This window comes from Mycteria americana, chromosome 6 (assembly GCF_035582795.1).
Source record: "Mycteria americana isolate JAX WOST 10 ecotype Jacksonville Zoo and Gardens chromosome 6, USCA_MyAme_1.0, whole genome shotgun sequence".
NCBI lineage: Eukaryota > Metazoa > Chordata > Aves > Ciconiiformes > Ciconiidae > Mycteria > Mycteria americana.
The window spans coordinates 60,524,598-60,548,380 of NC_134370.1; the positions used below are offsets into that span (position 1 = coordinate 60,524,598).

General features: G+C 45.8%; 1 protein-coding gene across 2 annotated transcripts; it reads left to right on the forward strand.

Moving 5' to 3' along the window:
* The first annotated feature begins 12,206 nt into the window (after positions 1–12,206).
* On the forward strand, positions 12,207–15,827 carry MEX3B (mex-3 RNA binding family member B). 2 transcript variants are annotated; one of them, XM_075506168.1, is made up of 3 exons: positions 12,207–12,697; positions 13,146–13,385; positions 14,300–15,827. In XM_075506168.1, the coding sequence occupies exons 2-3, from the start codon at positions 13,148–13,150 to the stop codon at positions 15,724–15,726; spliced, it is 1,665 nt and encodes a 554-aa protein (XP_075362283.1). In that variant the 5' UTR covers positions 12,207–12,697; positions 13,146–13,147; the 3' UTR covers positions 15,727–15,827. The 2 variants fall into 2 exon arrangements, with proteins under 2 accessions (XP_075362283.1, XP_075362284.1); XM_075506169.1 differs by lacking the exon at positions 12,207–12,697 and having other exon boundaries at positions 12,720–13,385.
* Positions 15,828–23,783: the final 7,956 nt, after the last annotated feature.

The following is a 23,783-nucleotide window of genomic DNA, read 5'->3' on the forward strand; positions in this document are numbered from 1 at the left end:
AAGGAATCACTTGAGGAAAAGATGTTTCAGAGTGTGATGGCTCCCTGGTGTTATCTCCTTTATCCAGCTATGGCCCTCCTTTTCACAGGCTTCTGTGTGGTTGGTGCAGAAGACAGGTGATACCTAGAAGCAGCACTTGCTCAAATTCTCCTCTCTGGTCCCATACCACCATTGTAATTTATGCCCAGTTTCCAGAACAGTTGGGTATAAAGTAACAAGGTCTGTAAGCCTGGTGGTACCATGTTACCAGCCTTCTATGGTTGAGCAAAAAACCCCCAGTCTTACAGTAAAGGGATTCACTGACAAAAGCAACAACCTTAAATGAGAAGTATTTAAATAAACAGCTATTCTGTCTTAAGTTCTTACTGAAAAGAAGAAAATAAACTGGTCACACATTCTGGGAACTACATGCTCAGGAGTCTATTTTTCTTCAAATACAAGTCTAGTAATTGTAAAGATGAAGCTTGATCTTTGTCCTAGCAAAGTTCATGCAAATCAAATGTGCACATACTGTTACCACTTATCAGTATGTAAATAACATATATGAATAATTGCCAGTAGGTGGTAGTGTGTGTTTTTCAGATAAGTTTGTAAGTTAGTACTGCAAGTGTTTCATGTTTGAGGTGATTTAGAAGGATCCCATCATCTTTAATGTATGATCTCAAACCATCATTGCTTTGAATTCCGTCCCTGGTCTCACTGATTTAATAGTTCTGTTTCACAAACATCAGTCCATCTCAGAGAGGCATATTTTGATTTTCTTTTTCAAGCTTATGGACAAATCTAACCGGAAACATTTTGAAAAGTGCCAATTAGTATGAGCCCTGAGAATTCAAATACATGTATTCATTGGAATGATTGGATTGCTCTCTAGTGTTTCATTTTAGGAGGAGAGGTTTTGATAAATAAATGTATTATTTTAATGATTTATAAACTTAGAATTGCTCTGTCACAGAAGCTGTTTTGAGAATTCCTGAAAGAGCTCACTGGAAAAGGAGCAATACAGTTACTGGACATCCAGTTCTTTTCAGTGTCTCATTGTCCTTTGTAAAGAAAGGAAAGAAGCGACCATCTGGAAGAGACTAGGGGTTTCAGTGGAAACCATCACTTCCTTGGCCCCTGTGTTATTCCTTGCTGCAAGTAACCTAAATCAATGCTGCTCCCCCAGCTCATTACGCAGGAAGAGATTGCCCACTCTCCCTCCTATGAGAGCAGTTACTATGTCTCCTATGAGCGCGTCCCTGGCTGGACATTCATCCTTCCTCAGGTAATGACCAAACTGCTCTCGCAGCCCGGCTGGTCTCTCTTACTGGCTTTGTTGTGCTTTTGGGAAGGGACTGAATTTTTGTTTGGCGGAAGAAGGGGATGCCAGTGGTAAAGATTCTTTCTGTGGTGTCGCCTGCCAGGAAGCGAGGCAGAGGTCGGGAAAGGCTCTATAAATATTTCTGCAATAACTCAAAGGCAGTTAGCGTTTTGGTTGATTTGTTTTTCCTGGGGTGTATGAGACTGCTCCCTTCTGTGCAGGTGTCTGATTCATGTGGGGCTTCCTTTTTCTTTCTCTTCCTACTTGTTTCCTGCCTCTGCAATTGTCGCTTGCACTCGTAGCACTTTTACTCAGCCCGGCAGTCCCACTGAATGCAATTAGGTTATTTGTGCAAATGCTTTTCATCATGAATACGGTCTGCAGAGTCAGACCTTTTGCTTCTTCCTTCTGCTTCTAACCTGTCCCTCCCAAGTTTCCTTTCTCATTGTTTTTCCTTTCACTTATGTCTGCCTGCTGTTAGAGCAAGCTAGCAGAGAAGGAAGTGGGGGAGGGCTGTTTCTGCAGGGGTTTCAGTGCAAATAGCTGCACGGCTTATAATTTCTTGAGCAGATTAGGGTCTTCTTGGCATGCACTCAGGCTGAGAGAGAATCACTCATTGCCAGGTGAAGTTCATGTGTTTGTGCCACCAGTGTCCACAAGTTACACTGGCAGGAATTGTAGTGAAAATATGAAAGGGAGTAATGGGACCTGGGATCTAGTTAACTGTGTGGTAGAGGGTGGGATGGAATCTGATTTTGTGAAGAAATTATTGACTGGAAATGGTATCAAGTTAGACATCCAAAGTTGGAGCCTATTTGGAAAATGCTGACCTTAATTTTTCTGTTCTGCGTTCTGTGTTTCTAATGGTAACTTCTAGAGGCAAACTCCAGTAAGAGACATCCATGCTACCCTGATGTGTGTCCTTCCCAATATATAAATGTACCTGTTAGTATACTGGTAACAGAAAACAGATTAGTGAGAGTGGGTTTCATTCTTGGAGACTGAGTTTCATGAGAAATGTAGACTATAGAAGGGAGGAATCTCAGGGTCGGAAGCTGGTTGTATCATGTGGAAGGCAAGAAACCACAAACTCAGTAGTAGAGATGTGTTGCAGAAATGAAAACGGAGATGTTAATTTAGCAATTGAAATCAGCCATGCCGGAGGCTTTTTAATTGTGTTTTATTTGTACAGCAACAAATAGTCCATCTTGGAGCAACAGTATCTCTGCTGGATGTTGGTGGTGCTTCTTACTCCGTGCACTGGTGACATCATGCTGTGGGGCGATAGGTCTCAAAACTCCTTTGAGTCTTCTATTCAGAAGTAAGGAGAAGAGTGGGAGGTAGCTTCATCTAAGTGCACACAATGTATAATCTGTGAATGAATACAAAATGTGAGCTAGATGGGGCATTGTTCCTGTAACAGGACCAACTCATCAATGCTACAGCACTCTAAAAAAAGAGATACTCCTTCTCAAGCTACATGTAACATAAGGTTGTGCTCAGAAATGTACCTCATCTCATACACACAAATTCCCTTGAGTATGGCCGAGCTGCCTTTGTCCTTGTCTCGACAGTCCCAGAGTGGGGCACAGCGCTAAGGTTTTTCATCTGAATCCCGAAGTGCTTTTCATCTGGATTCAGTTCTCCCTCTTGAGTTAACATGGTCTGAAATACAAAAACTTAAGAACATAATAATTGTTATTTCCATCTTCCTTTCAACATTTTCTTTCTGCTAGGAAGCAGGAAAAGCATGAGGGTGACACACTTCAGTTCATACTCTCACCCCTGGCTGCCAGAGCTGTAGAAGCCGGGGAGGCTTTGACAAGGCAGATCTGGTGAGGCTGAGCTGTGGCTTGCTCCATTACATCTTCCCAGTACAGCTGTGGGGGAAGTCCTGACTGGGAGCCTTTAACACTGAGCATGATGCATAAGCCAGAAAGATGTAAACTAACCTCCAGCTGACTGGCTGGAAGTAGGAGAGAGAGTTTTAGAAATCCCATCAACTTTCCCCCAACACCTTTGCTTCCTGTTGTAGACAGTGCAAGTTAAAAGTACAATTGAGGGTCTGGGTTCCTTATCTAAAGTAAAATTTTGACTGGGAGTTACTAAAAGGCAGTAAAAGTGGAAGCATATTATGCTTTTTTCAGAGTCCCTTCTTGATGATTGCCATTTGAGGAATGAGGATGTCGAATTTGCCACGTTGCACAAAGTTATGGCAGCTGTTCCATATTGCTAGATTGGAAATTAAAATGGAGATCTATTCAAATTGTCTGACACTTCCAGCAAGCTTGAAAGCAATGCTTTAAAATATAACAGAACTCTAATTTGGGTCCTGAGGGATAGTCAGTAACGTTGAAAGCAAGCGTCTTCTTCCAAATGGTCTTTAACTACTTTGTGTCTTTTCCTTTTCCTTGCTAAATTCTGCTTTCCGTGGCAGCCATGTGATCCAGCTGAAGTCAACAGGATTGCTGAGAATGTCAAAGACCAAATCCTAGGCGAGACCATTTCAGAAGGTCTAGTCTGTTATGAATATAAATATTTTCAGGAATGTTTAAGCTATGGTAACCTTTTAAAAAAGAATAGCTCACGTTTCTATTTTCTTTCTTCATAAACGTGTGGTGCCTGAATCTTAACAGTTTCTTCATCTAAAGATAAGAGTGGATTTATCTGTATCTGTAGAGGGTAAGGCAATCTCTTAGTCTAGGAATCTGTAGAGGTCAGCCTTTGCCTGTCAACACACAATCAAATCTAACTTTTGATCCTAGTGCTGCTGCTTTGGTAACATGGATTTTTATAAAGGCTAGAAAAACTCATGATCTAGGAAATTAAGTTCTTTGGAACACACATAATTCTAGACCTGTGCTTCAGAACTCAAAACAAAGTTTAGCCAGCTTGATTTGTTGTCACCATAAAATATTATTTAAAACCATTAATGTTTTTATCTGGTAATTCTTATTCCACAGAAAGAATGCACTGTTGACATCTTTTAGCATTTTTTTGTTGTTGTCCTGAATATGCCAGTTCATCACTCATACTGAGCATTAATCACTAGGGCAAATGTAGCATTGTGATCTGTTCAGGAAATATTTGACGAGGCTTTATAAAGGCACTCCATAAAAACAGACAAAAGTAGTCTATGTTTTTTCCTTGTGGGTGAAATTCACCTGCCCAAGGCTCAAATAAATACGTGACAGACTCTTCTGCTAACACAATTCCAATTCCACTGCTATCTGTTCTGTTTTGTTTCCCACACACCCTGTAATGACGAAGATACTCTCTTCTAAAATACCATTTGCTTTTTCAGGGTGGCACTGGAAACTACGAAGGGCTCAACAGGCCCTGGAAAGAGCAATGTGCTATTGATTAATTTGTCCTCTGAATGAACCCTGGTTAAGAGCTGTATTTCCAAAATTCTGGATGAAAGAATCTGTATACAAATAATGGCAGGAGGAGTGCTCTCTGAGATGATATGACTACATAAATAAGCAGTTCTTCAGTGCAGCATGTGGTTTTCTAATTTCCAGTAAAATGGAATGAGTCACACATGACAACACCATTGCCACTAACCAGTGTGGCATGGCATCTGAAAAAGATAGCACTGGAAGGGTGTGAACTGCAGAGCAGATGATGGGGCTTGAAACATCTTGTTTGCTTTGGCAGAGCAACCAAAATCTTGATGCTTTCCCACAATCTGCTCCAAGGATATAGGTTTTGCTGTGCTGTATCAGATTATTACTCTGGGAATTTGCGTGTCCTGCCTTTGCCAATGGACAGCTCTTGATGCTTCAGATAAAGATAAATGCCCAGACTCCCCACAGGGGAATTCCAAAGTTAGATGGTGTTTCTTCAAGTAGGGTTTACATTACTGCAGAATTACCAGGGGAGGTTTTCTCTCTCCGGTACCAAATCATAAAGGATACATCTACTCAGGCAAACGAAGGCCCAAGACAGCTCTCAAGTCCAGGCTCACATACCATACATATTATTTATATGTAAGTACATGCTCTGGTATGGGCCTTAGGCTGAGTTCACTCCAGAGGGAAAGTCTAGCCATAGTCATGTCTTAGCACAGGCCCAAGATTTTCTTCCTCCTGTTTGGAAAGGTCCTGCTTGGCAGCCCGGCTGCACAGGAGCAAAACTCCCACTGATGGCTGCTGCTGTTGAACCCTGAATCTGAGAGGAGATGATACGGAGTCGCAAAAGATGAAGGCCCAAATTAAAGGGGTTAAAAACAAACCCCTCCCCTTTATTTCTGCTCTCGGGCCTCTAGAACCGGGGATCAAATCTTCTGGTGTTAAACTCTGAAACTTTTCATGCAAAACGCCTCCAGCAAAACTGGATGCATCTCTTCAAAAGCAAGCTGAAAATGACCTAGCACACATGCTAGGTGCCCTAATGCCCAGGGCATTAAGGTTGTCAACTTGGTAGTCATAAATGACTTGTGCTTTCTTGGATCTATTATATGAAAGTGGCATCAGACACTTTTTCCTTCAAATGTTTCTCAGAACAAATACTTGTTAAAGGCAGGGTGGGAGGAGGGTGCAAGTAATTATTTTTCTCCTGACACATCCCCAAACACAGCACTGCTGAGTGCCATATTTAGACAGAGTTAATGGTGATGTTCTAGGTGCCCAGCATTATATTTTCATTGGTTTATGTTGCTTTCTCCCTGTCAGTATTGTCCACACTAAAGGCTCCAGATGAACAGTAGTTTAAGCTACAATTTAATTCCCTGTAGATGGAGATTTGCTGTGACAGAAATGCCTGTCGTCCTGGCAGTCTCTCACATCTGCTGGAGGCAGAAGAGTACGTGAAACAATAACTCTGCCAGCAGATGTGGTTCTGTAGGGACAGTAGTGTCTGTGGTACGAAAATTCTCTCCCAAAATACAGATCTGTGGGGACAGTAAGCGTCTGTGTCTGTGACAACTTTGCAGCATCTGCTCGGACAGTAATGTCTGTGATACGTAAATGCATCTCTGCATCTGCTGGGTCAGTCAGAGAGAGATGTATTGTATATATCCAGTTTTAGATGTGAAAATCTCCTTCACTTTCCTTTGATTTGGGGAATTTGTTTGATTCTTCTTCCCACAGAGTTAATAAGAACCTTCTTATGTAAGAAGAGCTAAAGGTATTCGTGAGTCTTTTGCACGTAGGACAGACATTGCCACATTTCAGCTGCCAGGACATACTGCTACATTTTCTCCTACCATAGTATTAATCATTAATGGCTTTGTTCTCAATGAACAGCCCGAGTATCTTCAGTGATGCTCTTGTGAGTGCTAATGCTTTGTGGTTGCAATGAGAGCATCACGTGAGAAATGTGTTTGTTCAGAGCGGCGATGCACCGCAAACACAGCGTTCTGACCCAGACCAGATTTCAAACATTCATAAGTACAGGTGTGCGCAGATAAAGATTTTTAATTTGGCCTCATCTCTAGGTTAGGTACCAGACCCAGGTTAGGAAGGATTGCACTGGAGACAGTCAATTTTCTAGCAGCAGCAACTCCATTCAGATGTCAGGGTATTTTGCTACAACAAAGGCTGATGTTGACATTTTTTCTTCGATAGAGACAGATGCAAGACCTACTGCCTCAAGGTTATCCATTATACAGTATATTAACTAGATGTTTTAACATTACGCTTCCTGCAGAGACAGAAATGAATGATGATTAATACTTATCAATTAAAACCTAATCTTTTCCCATGTGTATTTATATGCTGAACTTCAACCTACAAGGCAATTCTGTGAGTATTGCAAGGCATTTATTATGCCTTGCAATAATACAAGGCATTTATTATGAGTATTGCATTTGTGCCTAGATTTTGCCTAGGCATTGTATGTAAATATAGTCTCCGTACAAAGGAGTTTATAAACAATTAGCATTAAAGGGACAATTATTTTCTCTTCCTTCTTGTAGCAGCACTGAGTAGGGGGGGAGGGATGGAGGAGACAGGAAGCAAAGGTTGTACATGTTTTATGACCATAATTATAATTAATTATTTCAGAGATTAAATTAAAATTTAATCATAATTTACTATTTCAGAGATTAAAACTGATGAAAGAAGACTCAAGGTTATGAGCTACCTTACAGACCTATGGGTTATCTAGCTCAGTCTAAACACACAGATATAAATATTTTATTTTTTTTTAATCTAGCCACTGTTTAATAGACAGTGCCCACGAGTGTGATAGGTGCTTTACAGACTTGAGACGCCAGTGCTGCATCACAAACCGAATACTGGCCCAAGGGCCATGGTAACAAAGAGCTCCAATCCCACAGCCGTGCACAGAGGGGCACTCCACTGAGAGCGCTGCACACAGGAGCAGCCTGGAAGGCTGGACTCTAAACACATAATGTGAGGGCAAAGGAAAGGCAGAAGTGATTTTCATTTTTGAACTCTGGTCGGCACGGCTGTTAAACGCCATTTAATTCAGATATATTGTGCGATAACCCTTGTTCGTAAGTGAGAGGCAGAATGGAACAGTAAATGAAGGAGGCCACTCGCAATCCAGGTGGAGAGTTTTAAAGTGGGCAGGCGATCTGGCTGGTTAGTTCTGATTTATTATAAAGGCATCTTTATGCTTTTTGAATTGCCTCCCATCAGTCTTGTTAAACAAAACTGCATTCTTGTAAGGCAGTTCATCCCCTACACACATGCACACACTAATCACTCATGTCAAACGCATATGAAGGAAGTACAGTATGTGATGCCTATTAAAAAATCTTTTTTATTTTAATACACTGGAAACAAGCATTTTAGTTTAATAAAGCCATTAGCAACTGCTGTAAGTTTACAGTACTGTATCAACATTTTTCAGGGACTGATTGTGACTGTTAAAGGTCTGAGACTTTTTCTGGTTTGCGGCAAAATTGCTTTTCAGAAGTTGTCCCAGAAGATCTTTGTTTTTAAAAAAATATTTTGCAAATGAATTCTATAACAGGGAAAGGTGTAGAATTACAGGGATGAAAGCGCATGTGGGGAAAATCATCAACATCATCTCCCCGTTTGTATTTTTTGATGTGACATTCCTTATCACAAGGGAAAGAGGCACTCCTGCAGCTTCCCTACCCCTGAGCCTCCTTCCATTTCGGAGAGGTATCACAAAGCCACTCACTAGTCCATCTCCATTTTATTTCTTGTCGTTTATTAACACAACCATACTGTTTTGAGAGCTCTGCCCATCCCTTGGTATGAAGCGTCCAAAGCGGTTGAAACAACTGGTGGAAAAATAATAAACATTTTCAGCTGCAGTTGTTCAGATTCTGGATGAGTTGTTTATAAACAGCTTGTCTAGAACTGTCAAGAGGTGGAGCTAACATCATTGAAAGATGATAAATTCTGACATGGTGCTCTGAGACTTCACTGCCACTGAATGTAGGTTAATATGGGATTCAATAGGAAATCTGGCTTGTATATTGCTATGTATGACAGGAAAGGAAGGAGCTTGTCATTTGTCTGCAGATTGCTAATTGCAGTTTATTGCACATGCAAAAGGTTAATTTGGGTATGTTACCACAGTAATCACATGCACTGTCTCAGAATAAACTATATTCCTAATCTTATTGATGATCTGGCCTGTGGGTTTTGGGACATTATTTTGTAAGATTATGGCAAATAAGAATTTTACAGTAAATGCTGTAATAGTTGGCAGTAGTGTCCTTAAGTGTAAGCAACTGGGATGGAGTGGATTAGCAAGTCTCTCCTATGAAATACTTTTCCTTGGCCCTTAATTTAGTTATTCCCTGAAATGCATGTAATTTATTCTTTGTGATGATACATTGAAAACATAGGTCCCATCTATTCTAAATGAAAATTATCTCCTATTCTTATTATTGCTAATGCTTTGTATTTAGAGTAGCATGTAAAGGCCTCAGATTAACTCATGACCTCTTCATGCTAGGTGCTGTATGTATATACACAGTAATCTCACTGCCCCAAAGACCTTGCACTTTAATTAAATAAAGGTTGGAGGAAGGAAGTTTTATTACCTCTGTCACAAATGGGAAATGATAACAGAGAGAACCTAAAAGGACTGAGAATTACACTCCTCCTGCAATGAGTCCTGTATTGGCCTGTAATATATCCTCCCTTCCTGCTTTTGTTAAGTTGCTGGAAATTGGTAGGTAGATGGTTGGTCTCTCCCCCAGAGATGGAGTTGACTATAATTCTGCATATGTTTCAAGGTTTTATGGAATGAAGGGAGTTATGTAGATAGTTAACACTTTAATTTAGATCTGATTAGGTTATTCTGAAGAAATACTTCTGTGGAGTAAGTAATTCATATGAATCTTGTGTGCATTGCTTGTTGCCATACGAGCACGCTGTTGCATAGATTCTGTGTTCCCAGGGGGTCTGTGCTGCTGGTGCATGCGTGTTTTAAGGTACATCAGTATAACTTGTTGTTGTTGTTGTTGTTATTACACATACTTTGCTCTTCAATGTTTTCTAAAATAGTAAAAAAGCAATAGCCCTCAAGGTGTTGGACCATTCCACAGGATTCATGGGAGGCTTGAAGCACCAGTGCACGCTTAGTCTCCCAGAAATGCATCTCCTTCTCCCCCTGCCCCTGGAAAGTATCATGCTTATTCTGAAATGCATTTTAAACATTTTTAATTAGAGCTTCTAGCTTAACATTAAAAAATAAAGCTAGATCTGCATAGAATCTTGCTTTGAGAAAATTTTTCCTATAGAGGAACATAAACCTGAAGGTAACATGTTTTCCTTTTTCTCCTTAGTCAGTACATGGATGTTCAGTACAGTATAGTGACCTTGGGCAGAAACACAATCAGAGTTTAAGCGGTTGGGGTGGGAAGGGGGACGGAGGAAAAAGGGGATAATATAAGTCAGGAGAATAAACAAAATAGCAAACAGGTAAAATCCAAGCACAACCCAACCACTCTCCTCTTATCTTCGTGTTTCAGTATTTATGCCCCTCACTGTTGGACTTCAACAACAATAACCCTCTATGTTGGCATGTTTTTCCCTCATCTCTATCCTGTCCTGCCCCTATCTAGTAAATGGGTACAGTTATTTTCTGTCTCAAAGATTTTAGAGTCCTTGAGTTAAAGAGACTGCAAAGAAGCAGACTTTTCATTTTTATTTTATTTAATAATAAAGAGTGTTATTTTTATTGCTGTCAAAGGTTCTGTCCATCTGCTTTTTCTCTGTTTAAAAAAAGATGCTCAATGCTGAAAATAGTTAAGAGCCTTCTGGATCCTTGAGCATTACAAGTAATCTCTTGTTTCCTCCCTATGGAAACCATCACTGCTGCCTATGGAAGTAAAGTGTAAATTTGTAAAATAAGTAATCTTTTAAATATGAAACTACAGAATTTCTTTAGTTGATGGGGCAAGCTAAGCACTTAGGAAAGCACATCACCAGTGTATAACCTTGCTAGAAAACAATCCACTGGAGCTTTGTTATAAAACATGCAAACATCCTGAGGAAGTGACAGTAATTTGCAATAAACACTGCATGTAAACAATTACCTGTGACTTGTTACACTTGTTTGTACAGGCAGCTGGCTAAACAGATCCGTGTGCACTTGTAAATGTCTGTCCCTGTCAAACTTGGTACTGGAAAACAATTAGTTAGTATTTGCTTTCTCTGAAGTAAGAAGTCACTCTTTTGTACCTGACAGCTGGCAAGGACTAAGTAAATGTGGGTGCTTATAGATATATGGAGAAAAGCTGGAGAAATGCGATGGTGGTGGTTTTATGAGAATGGTGAGGATGCTTTCATGTCTATTCACCAGACTGAAGGAGGGTTTTTGTGGCAGGGTACTTGGTGAAAAAGCCGTTTTTACTGGTTGACGGGTCCTGTGGTGGCAGAGAGGTGAAAGAAAGTGATTTGGTCATGCAAGGTCCAAAAAAGAGACAGGTGTTGGTGAAATTATGCTGGAACATTTACGCGCGATGCCTTCTTCCCCTTCAGACTCTTACAAAACAGAACATGGAGATTGCAAGTTGCAAGCAAAGGGAAGCCGGGGAGCACAGTATTTGTCAGTCACGCTGCAGACTGTAAGTCACAGGTGTCACCCCGCTCGATCCCCAGGTAGGCCAGCCTAGCAGGCGGGTGGCGGAGGACAAAGGCTGGGCTTCACGGCCCGTGCAGCCTGACACACGGTAGCGCTTCAGTAACTGCCGCCACCTCCACAGCGCCCGGGATGCACCGAGCCCGCAGCACTGCCGGGGCAGGCGCGGGGGGCGCGGCTCCCCCTCCAGGTGCTGCCCCCCGCAGGGCGCTGCCCGCGCCCGCCGGGGCCTCTCGGCCGCAGGGCCTCCAGGGAGGACCAGGAGGCGCCTCCGCGACCGCAGCCCCCGGGCCCGCAAACGCTGCCTGCCCGCTTCTCAGGAGTCCGCGGCTGGGGGCAGTCGCCTGCCCCGGGCTCCCGGCCTCCCCTCGAGGGGGGCGGCTCTGCCCCGCCGCGGGGCACTCCCGGAGGCGGGGAGCCCCGGGGAGAGGGTCCCCGTGTCGGCACGCCCTGCGAGCGGCGCAAAGACCCGCCCTCCCCGCGGAGGGAGCCGGGCCGGGCCGAGCGGGCGGCGGATCCCGTCAGCCCCGGCCGCGGCCCCGCGCGGGCGCAGTGCGGGGGGAGGGGTGCGCAGGCGCAGGGCGCGCGCCGGCAGCGGGGGAGTCTGCGCGGGAGCCGGCGGGGGGCTCCGCGGGCCGGGCGGTCCGTCGCCGCCCGCAGGGTCTCCTGAGGGGCGGCTGCCCCGGGGCGCGAAGCCCGGCAGGCAGCGGCGGTCCGTTTGGCGGCCGGGAGGGTCGCCCGGCCGGCTCCGGTCGCTGCCCGCCGCCTGGCAGGCGGCGTGCGGGGGTCTCCGGTGCCGGCGAGCGGCAGCGCGCTCCTTCCGAGGCGGGCAGCACACAAAGGACCGCGGTGGCCGCCCATCTCGGCGCGCATCCCCCGCCAAAAAAAAAACCCCACCACCCAGAAAAAAGCCCAAGCCCCGCCACCGGCTGGCGGCCGGCGGCCGGGAGAGGGCCTGCTTTCGAGAGGGCGGGGAGGGACAATACACGGACGGCGAGGAGACGGGCAGCCGGCGGACAATAGGCGCACGCCCGGCCGGGGGATCGCAAACAAGCGCCGGGGTCCGGTATTGTTCCGCACCCGACAACAAAGAGCGGAGCCGGGCCGGGGTGCGGGGGGGTGCGGGGGTCAGCGCCGGCCCCTCCGCGCCGCGCCCGGCCAATGGGCGCGCGCAGCGATGGCGGCGGCGGCGCGGGGCTGTCAGCGATCGCCGCTTACGCTGCGGCGCCCGGCGCGGCCCCCCCTCCCCTCCCTCCCTGCCTCCCTCCCTGCCTGCCTCCGCCCGCCTCTCCAGAGCCGTCTGGCTGCAGCAGTGCCTCAGACAGAGGAGGGGAGAGGAGGAAAAAAAAACGCTGAGTGAGTGGAGTGGAGCCTGGGAGGGGCTCCTTAAAGAAACGCTGCCGCCGCTTGGCATTGTGGCCGGCGAGGAACTCGAGGGGGGGAAGCCATCGGAGCTCCTCTCGCTATCCTCTTCCCACCCCCCCACCCCACCCCCAGCCGACAAAAAAAAAAAAAAAAGGAAAAAAAAAAAAACCTCCGGGGGGGAGTCGTGGGGGGGGTCCTGAGAACATCTTATAAACCGGATTGCACTGAGAGGAGGAAAAAAAAAAGCAAAAAAGATACAAAATATACAAGCAAAAGGCAACAACTCCCCGGTCTCCAGCAGTCGCCCACCCTCCCTTTCCTTCTCTCCTGCTGGCCATCTGCCTTGGGTTTTCCTTTGTGTCTGATCTTTTACTACTGAGCCGAGTGCAGGAGGAGGGTGCAACACACACAGGGACTATGCCTAGCTCGCTTTTTGCAGACATGGAGAGGAACGGGAGCGGCGGCGGCGGCGGCGGTGGTGGTGGTGGTGGAGGGGGAGAGACCCTGGATGACCAAAGAGCCCTTCAGATCGCCCTGGATCAGCTCTCCCTGCTGGGGCTGGACAACGACGAGACGGGCTCCATTTACGACAGCGAGCCTCGGAAAAAGAGCGTGAACATGACTGAATGCGTCCCGGTGCCCAGCTCGGAGCATGTCGCTGAGATAGTGGGGAGACAAGGTGGGTGACTGCATGCGAGGGGGTGTGGGTGAGCGGGTCTCCCCTCCGCGCTGCCGGGCGTGCGGCTCAGATGCGACACTGGCCATTCCCATGAAAACTGCAGCCCTACTGTGGTGGCCAGTGCCGGCTTCCCCCAGACAAAGAAAGTGCAGCAAACGTGATGTTTCCGAGGAGCGTTATGCATCAGTTTCGCGATGCACTTTCAGCTGCCGGGAGGGGGGCAAAAAAAATCACGAAAATAATAAAAATTGCTCCTTTCCTCCGGCTGCAAAAGTTAGATTTGCAAGAGGAAACGGGAAGAAAATGGGAGCCTCGGTGCCTTTTTTTTTTTCCCCCCGAAGTTAGAAATCGTGGATTATTTTTAAGGAAGAGAAATGGAGTGGGGAAGTGGAACAATGGGATTGGAATAAAGCATCCGCAGTGGGGAATGTGCCTCATTCGGTACAGCCGCTGCTCCTCACCTTCTTAAGAACTGATTTTATTTTTCCGAAAGGAAAGTGCTGAGCAGGAATGTGGACTGGCGGGTGTGTTGGTTTGTTAGGGCTGCTTGCATTTTATTTTCTTTTTTTTCTGGTCGTGCAGTTTTTCTGCACGCTCCTTTTTTTGTTGCCGTTCCTGTGCACTGCACGCTGGTAGTTTCGGGGCAGTTTGCCTGGCAGATGTGTCGGTGGCCACTTGCGATGCCTTTGGGCGTGTGCCAGGGCTGTGGGCTGGCATGACTTTACACCGTGACTGGGGCTCCTGGACGAGATGCCAGCGATCACCTGGGGCAGGGGGCAAAGTGTTTCGGGTGGGTGTGTTTTTTTTTCCCCTCCCTAGCTGCATCCAAATAATGGGTTGTAACCGGTTCTCCCCCACCACCTCCCCTTCCTCCCCCTCCCCTTCGCCCTCCATCTCCCGCATCTCGTTCCCAGGTTGTAAAATCAAAGCTCTGCGGGCAAAGACCAACACCTACATCAAGACCCCGGTTCGCGGGGAGGAGCCGCTCTTTGTTGTGACGGGCAGAAAGGAAGATGTGGCCATGGCCCGCAGGGAGATCATCTCGGCGGCCGAGCACTTCTCCATGATCCGAGCCTCGCGGAACAAGAACACGGCCCTGAACGGCACCGTCCCCGGCCCGCCGAACCTGCCCGGCCAAACCACCATCCAGGTGCGGGTGCCTTATCGCGTGGTGGGCTTGGTCGTGGGGCCCAAGGGGGCCACCATCAAGCGCATCCAGCAGCAGACGCACACCTACATCGTGACCCCGAGCCGGGACAAGGAGCCGGTCTTCGAGGTGACGGGCATGCCCGAGAACGTGGACCGGGCCCGGGAGGAGATCGAGGCGCACATCGCCATGCGCACCGGCGGCATCATCGAGCTGACGGACGAGAACGACTTCCACGCCAACGGCACGGACGTGGGCTTCGAGCTGAACGGCACGGGCAGCCTCTGGAGCAAGCCCACGCCGCCCAGCATCACGCCCACCCCGGGCCGCAAGCCCTTCTGCAACTACCGCAACGACAGCTCCAGCTCGCTGGGCAGCGCCTCCACCGACTCCTACTTCGGGGGCGGCACCGGGGGGGGCGGCGGCGCCCGCCTGGCCGACTACAGCCCCCCGAGCCCGGCGCTGAGCTTCACCCACAACGGCAACAACAACAACAACAGCGCCAACGGCTACGTGTACGGCGGGGGCGGCGGCGCCGACGTCCTCTCCTCCCCGGACTGCTGCTCCGATCTGCCCTTCGACTCGCCGCCCGGCTTCGACCTGGCCCCCGCCCCGCCGCCGGGGGCCGCCCTCATCTGGCCGCAGTTCGAGCGCGGCCCCGCCGCGCCCCCCTCGCCCGCGCCCTCGCCCGCCGCCGCCGCCGCCGCCGCCTTCCCGGGCGCCGCGCCCGCCAATGCCAACCTGGCGCTGCTGGTGAGCGGCCCCCGGCGGGGCGGCGGCGCCCCGCCCCCGGCGCGGCTCTCCCCGCCCCTGCACGGCAGCGCGGCGGGGCCCGAGCACCCGCTGGCGCGGCGGGTGCGCAGCGACCCCGGCGGGCGGCTGCTGGCCGCCTCCTACCCGCTGTACGCCAACGGGCTGGGCTCCCACCTGCCGGGGCTGCCCTCCGACTCGTCGGCCTCCTCCTCCTCCTCCTCCAGCTCCTCGTCCAGCTCCTCCTGCTCGTCGTCCGGCGTGCGGCGGAAGGGCAGCCGCGACTGCTCGGTCTGCTTCGAGAGCGAGGTGATCGCGGCGCTGGTGCCCTGCGGCCACAACCTCTTCTGCATGGAGTGCGCCAACCGCATCTGCGAGAAGACGGAGCCGCAGTGCCCCGTCTGCCACAGCGCCGTCACCCAGGCCATCCGCATCTTCTCCTGAGAGCCGCCGCGGGCCGGGGGGCGGCCGGGGCAGGGCCGGCGCCGAGCCGGGCCGGGCCGGGCCGGGCCGGGCCGGGGGAGCGGCGGCCGGGGCAGGGCCGGTCGCGCCGGGGCCGGGGCCGGGGCCGGGGCCGGGGCCGTGGCCGTGGCCGCCGCCCGCCGGGGGGTGCGGGCTGCGAGCGCGCCGCGGCCGAGGGAGGGCTGGGGGGTGGTGGTGACAGCGGGTGCATGCTATAAATAATAACGGGCGACTCCATTCTAGTGCTAGGCTAGTTTTTACACTGTACTTTAATACGAAGCTTCCAAAACTCCCCCTTTTTTTAAAAACAAACGAACAAAAAAAAAACCGAGAAAAAAAATATTGAAAGTAGAAGATGCTTATGATGATGACAATGGTGTGTGGACTGTTAGTAAAACGTGCTGGTAGTTCCTAGGATGCTTATTACGAAATAATTAAATCTATGGGTGGATACTTTTCTGAATGTTCTTGAAAGGGCAAGAAGTTCCTGTGAAAACCATGATACTGCAGCTTTATCAAAGTTTAAAAAAGAAAAAAGAAAAAAAAAAACTGTAACATATCTCTTATATATATTAAAAACGTTTAAAGGTTTTAAAGATAAATTGCATTAATACAGATTGAAGTATTTTATTCTTTTTTGACTTGAAAAATTATATTTCATATTGCAAAGATGTTTACAAGTATTTTAATTTAAGTTCAGTGAACTTTTTGTAGCTGGGTTAAATCTTTTTTATTTTAGTATGGCCTTATGGCAAAGAACACTGTATTATTTTAATATCACACAATTGTGAACGGAATTACAAACCATAAAATGTGTAATGCTTTGAACAGTATTCTGTTGGGATGGAGATTTTATAGGTTCAGAAAAAAATCTTTTAAATCTGCTTCACCCAGCATATTTTCTATTCAGTGATATAAAGCATATTTTATTCTATATTATTACAAAAATGGAAATGTATAAACATGTCAAAAGGAACTGTTGAAGCTTTCTAACATTTGTATAAATAGAATTCAGTGGAAATTACAAAAATTCTGTTGCACCACTATAGTTTTAGTATTTCTATTTTAATACATTTGTTTACCACTTGTTTATGTATATGTAGGTGACGTTACTTGAGCTTAAATGTACTTTACTGAGCAAAGTTTAAAAACAAAGTATATTTTATTTTATGATAAAGGGCCTTTAACCTCATGGTCAAATACTAATATTATATTTGCTGAGACAAGATTTGAAATTGTATCAAGAGTTTTATTTTTCTGACATTTAAAGTTCTACATAATAAAAGTAAAACTTAAGTAATGGTGCTACTTCATGTTTTTTTAAGTATTTCTATATAAATAAAATAAAATATTACAGAAAAAAAGTACTCTGTGTGGTGATTTGATTTGATGTGCTGAGAGTTTCTTCTGCAATTTTTCTTCCCCGCTTGTAGCACTGAAACATGTTGGGAGTTTAAACTGTGTCATGTTAACGTTGCTGGAACTCTTTAGCTTGTGAAGGCTTCCAGAATAATCCTGCCAGCGATCATACTTCAGAACATGTTTTTAAGGAAAAAAAAAATCATTTGGTTTTTTAATATGTGGCATATTGCTGGGGTTATTCCACATCTAAACCCACCATTTTTTCAGAATTTTTAGTCATGATAAATACTTGGTTTTGTATGAATTGTTACTTTTAGCAAATAACGCACATGTAAGAAACAGAGCTGACGGCTTTCTTAGCTGTCTGATCTAAAAGCGGAGAGCAGGGGAGGTTCCTTTGTTGTAATGTGCTGATGGAGGGCTGAATCCTGCAGGTCCTGGCTCTGCCGTGCCCAGGGACCTCAGAACCACATCCCAAACTCGGTGTTTTCTAGAGTGGAACAAGGGCTTTAGTATCCTTCCGGAGTTCTTGAAAGTGCTTCTTGGTATTTGGCAGTTGTGGTTCGCGTAATTGCTGTTGACAAGCTTATTTGAATAAAAAATTTATTGCCGTGTAAAGTTTGTTTGCTTTTGATGGTGCCCGCAGAGGTATTGGGGCGAAGGAAGTACAGACGCTTTCTGACTAACGAGCCCATGAACCCACCAGGCAAACCCCGCAATATTTTGGTGCTGATTGCAGTCAACGTGTTTGAATGAACTTGCTGGATAGAGCGTGTTAGAGCAGATTTCAGAAGGTAGCTGCAGGTCACTTCAAACGTTTCTTTTTGAGCGTGCCGGTGCACTTTTCAGCGGGCGAGTGAAAACAACAAAACAAACCCAAACTGTGTAGCATCTTTCATATCTTTTACTTTGTGCTCAGCAGTGTATGCCAGAGCTGCTCTGCTCTGCTCTCCTTTATGGACTCCAGAGCTGCTGGTTGGGTGGGAAGGGGGAGGAGGGAGGATGCGGCAGGGGATGATGGGATCTCTTTGTTTAATTTGATTTGATTTTTGCTTCTTTCATTGAACTGTGATTGTGGTGTCATCTGATTTATAGAGCTAAAATCCCTCACTGAGTGTTGCATTTGTCTCAGGAAGCTTGTCATTTTGAATGGTGGGAAAAAAAAACCACCCAATGCCGTGGAAAAGAATCCAGAGAGCGGCAGAGAAGATGTGCTTAAATACAGAAGTGGTACGGGCATTGAAAAAAACCTTGGCAAAATTGGTTAGTTTAAGGGATCAGGAAGTTTAAGTCCAAGTGTGTATTTTCTTAATGATGAATGTTTAGGAAATGTACTCAAAATGCGTCAATCAATTTCTTGTTTCAGTGTAAACATCCTGTGCTGTTGTCTGGGAAAAGTTGTGAAAATGGCTGTAAATAAAGAAATTAATTTGATCAACTTGCTTAATTTTCCAAGCTTAGTGAAACTGAAAGGTAAATAGGATGAACAAAAAGTGAAAACTAAATTCTCCTCCTTTTTTTTTCCCCCTTGACGTACAATACCGTGTGTCTCCATGGTGTTAATAGCAGCAGTATGGAAGACTGAGCAGCCGTGGTCCCTGTAAGCAACAGCACTTGTGCAGCAGCTGGACAAACGCCCCGACCTGGACGGCGTGGCAGGGCATTGCTCAGCTCGGCCGCCAAGTCCCTCACTAAATGCAACCGGCCTCATCGTCTGTGTTCATCCTGAAGGACTTACCTTGGTATTTTCTTCACCGAACTGTGGCTGAAAGAAAGGCAATTCCCTCTCTGTCCGTGGCCCTGGGTGCCTTTTCAGCCTCTGTGTGCTGTTTCACCCCCTGTGCATGCTCCACGTGCGTATTGTTTCGAGACAGGAAGAGGGGCTGCAGTGCCTTAAAAACTGATCGTGTTCATTCCTCTTTGGGAATTATTTCACCTGCAGAGGGACCGGTCTGGATTACTGTTGCTTTGGTGTCCGATGATGCAGCGAGTGCCTTTTGCCCTGGCTTCCACACGCGCGTGCCTTGGTGGTGGCAGAGCCAGCCCTTTGCCGCCCAGCATGCCGGCAGGGTCAGCAGCGTCCGCCCGCGGCACTTCCACCGCCCGGTCACTCCAGCTACCACGGGGCCGGTGTGTCCCGCTCCGTTGGAGGGCGTTTCAGGGGTGTACTGGCATGTGCGGTGTCCGTTGCATTACGTCGCCTTGCTCGCTGGGTTGCAGTGATGCGCTCCAAACCCAAACCTGCTCCTGCTGGTGGGGTGTAAGGTCCCTTGTCTTTGGCTGGTGGAGATGAGCGCACGTGAGCAGAGGCTGCGTGGAGAGGACCGTGCAGGCTACACGTGTGCGCTGCCCCCAGCTATGCATCCTGGGCCAGATTTATGCTGTAGGTCAGTCCCTCGGACTGCAGAGACCATAAATCAGCGCGGAATTTGTCCCAGGGTCTGGGGCCATATGGCGTGCGGGAGCAGGACAGGGAGAGGGACGCCCGTGCGAAAGGAGAATAAAGGCCTGTGTTTGGTGCAGGAATATTTCAAAGCCTGAGAAAGGGGCAAAGTTCAGTTCCTAATTGAGTGCTTTGAAACATATAGATGTATATGGTCAATGTTTATCTTCCAGAACAAAGATCACTTTGTTTTTCAAATGTTTGTGTGTCGGTGCTGAAAACTGTACGTGGGGGTCTCCACCACGAGAGCTCCTCTGCACTCTCTGGACCTGCTCGGGGTGTGGGTGCCCGGCGTGTGTGAGCAGGCTGGCCCTGCCGTCCCCGCCGGCGGGGTGGAGGGGTCGGCGAGGACCTGCACGTTCATCGTGTTTTCCTGTCTTTGCTAATGTACGTGTATGGTTCCCAGTGCATATACACATAATTATCTCAAAAAAGGGTACATTTACATTTGTAAGAATTATTATATACGAAGTCCTGAGCTTAATTATTCCTCTGTCCATATCTTGTAGTCCACAGAATTTGCATAACAATCAGACAGGGAAGCCAGAGCCCGTTACTGGAAGAAAGGTCTTTCCACTATATTATTTTGTTGCCAAATAAATTATAATGATCAATTTAATCTAAATTGACTCTTTAGATTTTTTTTTCTGCAAATCGATCGAAATGAGACTTAAAAGCAAACTTTAAATTTAGTAGTAAGAATCTAGTACAGTAAGGTATTTAAATGAGATTGCTGTTTGTTTGATGTTTCTCACTCCTCTCTGCCAACCCCCTCACCCGTCTTTTTTTCTCCATTCTCCTTGTCTTGCTGTTTTGGAAATTGAAATGATGCTTTGCTGTCACTGACGTGAATGGGAATTCTGCTGCTGGAAGAGCATGCAGGTGAGTATTGTGTTTAATTGATCTAGAAATAGCAAAAAGTAATTACTCACCCTGCCTCTGCTTATTTGCGTTTCCTGTACCTGTTGTCTCTCTAGTAGAGATGATTTAATTAGAGAACAAAGGCTATTTTAAATCTAAGGTAGTTAAGGGATGCTTCCGTCTCTATAATCATTGGAATTTCTGATTTACCTTTTTATGGTAGTCTACCTGGCAAATGCCAAAGGGCCCGAGTTTGCAGGTGAATAAGCGCCCTATCTAATGGTGAGTTTTGTGGGAAGACACTCATAACTACTGCGTTCTCTTGCTTTCTTCTCAGAAAAAAAATATATAGATATATATATGTGACCATATATTCAATATATACTTGCGTACATTGGTGACTGCTTAAAATCCTCCAGAAAAACACGGATTAGAATGTCTTTCCTTTTCCAGTGCATTAACATTAACAGAAACCCGCTGTAATACTAGAAAAAGTTCTATTGTAATTTTATTACTTAATATTAAGGATTTTAATGAGGCTTCCAAGTTGGATATGTAAAATAATTACATCTCATCTAATTTCAGACTTTGATTAAAAAGTAAAAAGCTTATTCTGCCTTAGTTTTAGTGAATTAGGTTGTATCATGATGTGCTTATATAGTGATGAAGCTGTGTCAAAAACATCTAAGCATTTGGTGTATGGATTATTCTTTAATGTTATCTGTACACGTATAGCGTGTGTAACTCTGACTGTGACCTAGATATAAACATGCATATATGTACAATATTGCGAGTACCATGTAGCCCTGACCTTTTCAGATTTGTGCAGTTTTGGTAAATAGCCTCTATTGTGTGATGTTGAATTTGTGGCCTTAAGGAATCTCAGGTGGGGCCGGGGCTACGGGATGCATCCTGGGCCGCATTTTTCTGAGTTTTGGGCTCCATGAAACCAATAGCAGAAGACCCCTTTGATCAGGATTTAATTCCCCCCATAAATTGAACTCTGGCAAATAAAGTTTTTTTGCATACAAAATCTTATCCAAGGCACACGGATAATATTTCTCCCTAACGTGGGTTTGTTGGGTTTTTTTGGTAGGGAAGTTTTTGCCGTATCTTTTGTAACAACTTATAGCCCTCCACTGGTAAGAAGATTATCGGTTAAGAAAATCAATCAGTTAAATACATTCATACTAAATGCATCTTATACCTTTACCACTACAAACGTGATTGATTAGCTGTCTCGAGAAATGTATAGCCTTCCATAAGATTGCACCAAGAGAAGTGCCTTGTTAGTTTTAAATGGAGAACAAAAAGAGATTTTTGATGTTCCTCGTTACTGGTTTTCCACTTGTGATGGAGATAAAATACAGTAAAGTGCTTTTTCCTCTCATGTATAAGGGCTCTTCTGCCTTTCCTACCTGGTAGAATTGTGTGGCCCACTTTACATTAGTATGAATGGCAATTGCCTTGTAAATGTGACTGCCATGAATGGGTGAATAGTCTGTCATCTCTTATTTTGTCCTTTGTCTTTATGTTTTATTCACTTTTACCCTCCACAAAAGAGCCTTGATTTAGACCTGAGAAAACAGTAGCGATGCTCCGTTTCATTATAGATCTAGAGGCAGGTTTTATTTGATTTTGATGTTCTTTATATTTTGACGGGTATACTAAACAGCAGAAGCTATTTTAATCAAAAGAAAATTTCAACCAGAGCATGACCTATAAATAGGTGTTTTCATACAGTCACAAAAGTTTCTGTTACACGTTTGGAAATTATTTCCATGATTTAACTGCAAAGGGCAAGTAAATCATGCCCCTTTAAGAGTTAGGAACAAGTGTTTTTCAGAATCTTTAGTTCTGCTACTGAGTCATTGTATCATCTCGGCTAATTAATTTCACCTTTTATATGCTTCAGGATTTCCATCTGTGAATGAACTAATGACACCTACTTACAGGCAGTATTGTGAAGATTAATTAATTGACATTATTGAAGTATCCTGAGGTGGAAGTCCTGATGTAAGTACAAAATATTATTACTGATACTTCCTAATTAATCAGTTCACAGTAGCCAGCATGTGATAATCATATTGGTCTAGAGCAAACAAACACAGACCTGGATTGTATTTGAAATCTGTGGGGTTTTCTTCAGATTTCTGTTTTTACATGTTATTGAAGAACCTTATAAAGCGAGTGTAAGAATCTTCCTTCCTCCTGTGGCACTTACAGGTGTGTGCTTGACTAAGGAGAAATATGTGATCGCAGTGTTATACGTATAGGCCTGGTAGGCTTTGCTGAGGATACAGAAAGGCAACTTGGGCTAGCAATTTTCTTGCCTCTGCTGGTGTAACATCACTAACACTTTAAAATGTGATGCCCTTCTTTTTTAATGGAGATGAAAACGTTAGCGTTATAAAGAAGCGTACAGCACCCATCTACTAATCCCTGTGCGTGTGGCTGGGTACCACTGAACAGAGCTTTCCCTGCCTGAAGGAGGATGGGAGGAGTGATGTCTTACATCACGAAGCATCGGAAGGGAACTGATGTTGTGAAATTGTTTGTGATTTATACGGATAATAAGATCTATTCTTACTACTCATGGCTGGGATGCTGTTTGCATAATGATATGACTACAGCTGTGCAGGTCTTAGACCACATGTTTTAAAATGGCAAGAATAGCTGGAAACAGTGGAATTTGTCTGAGCCTTGCTTTAATTAAATACTATGAAACGTATACTTAATTTTTTATAATGTTGAATACACAGTTAACACTAAGGTGAATGTAGTTGCTGTCTGTATCAGTTTCTAGAGACCGATCACATTCCTAAATGACTTGATACACTTTTTGCTGTTCAAAATGTAAGTCACAAGATTTTTTTTTTAATTATTTGCAACTGTTGCACAAGTGCAGGCCGGAGGTTTAAAGCTTCACAAACATTTGTATTTCTTTCTCCTTATGTCATTTCTTAAAAAAAAAAACCCTCAATCACATGCAATTATGAAACTACTTCGTGTTTGACGCAGTTGAAGATGTTTTCAGGCCACAAAAATGTAACTTTCTATGACTAATTTGAATTAAAAACCCACTCCAGCAGAGAATGTCCTCAATCTTTGGAGTCACATGGTTCTTGGAAAGCTCTTTCTTGGCTGTGCAGGAGGTCAGTCTTTTAAGGAGAGAGTCTGTGCACAAACGTGCAGCGCTGCTAATGAGAGGAATTTCACACTTCTCCCCCTGACACAAGCTCTGCGTTCATCCTGCCGCCCGCTGCCTCTAAAGCCTTTTGGTATTAGATGTTATAATGGATGCTGGGCCATTACTGAGCTGGTGTAGCAAAACGCTGTAACTCTAGCTAAAGAGATGGCTTCCAGAAGGTAG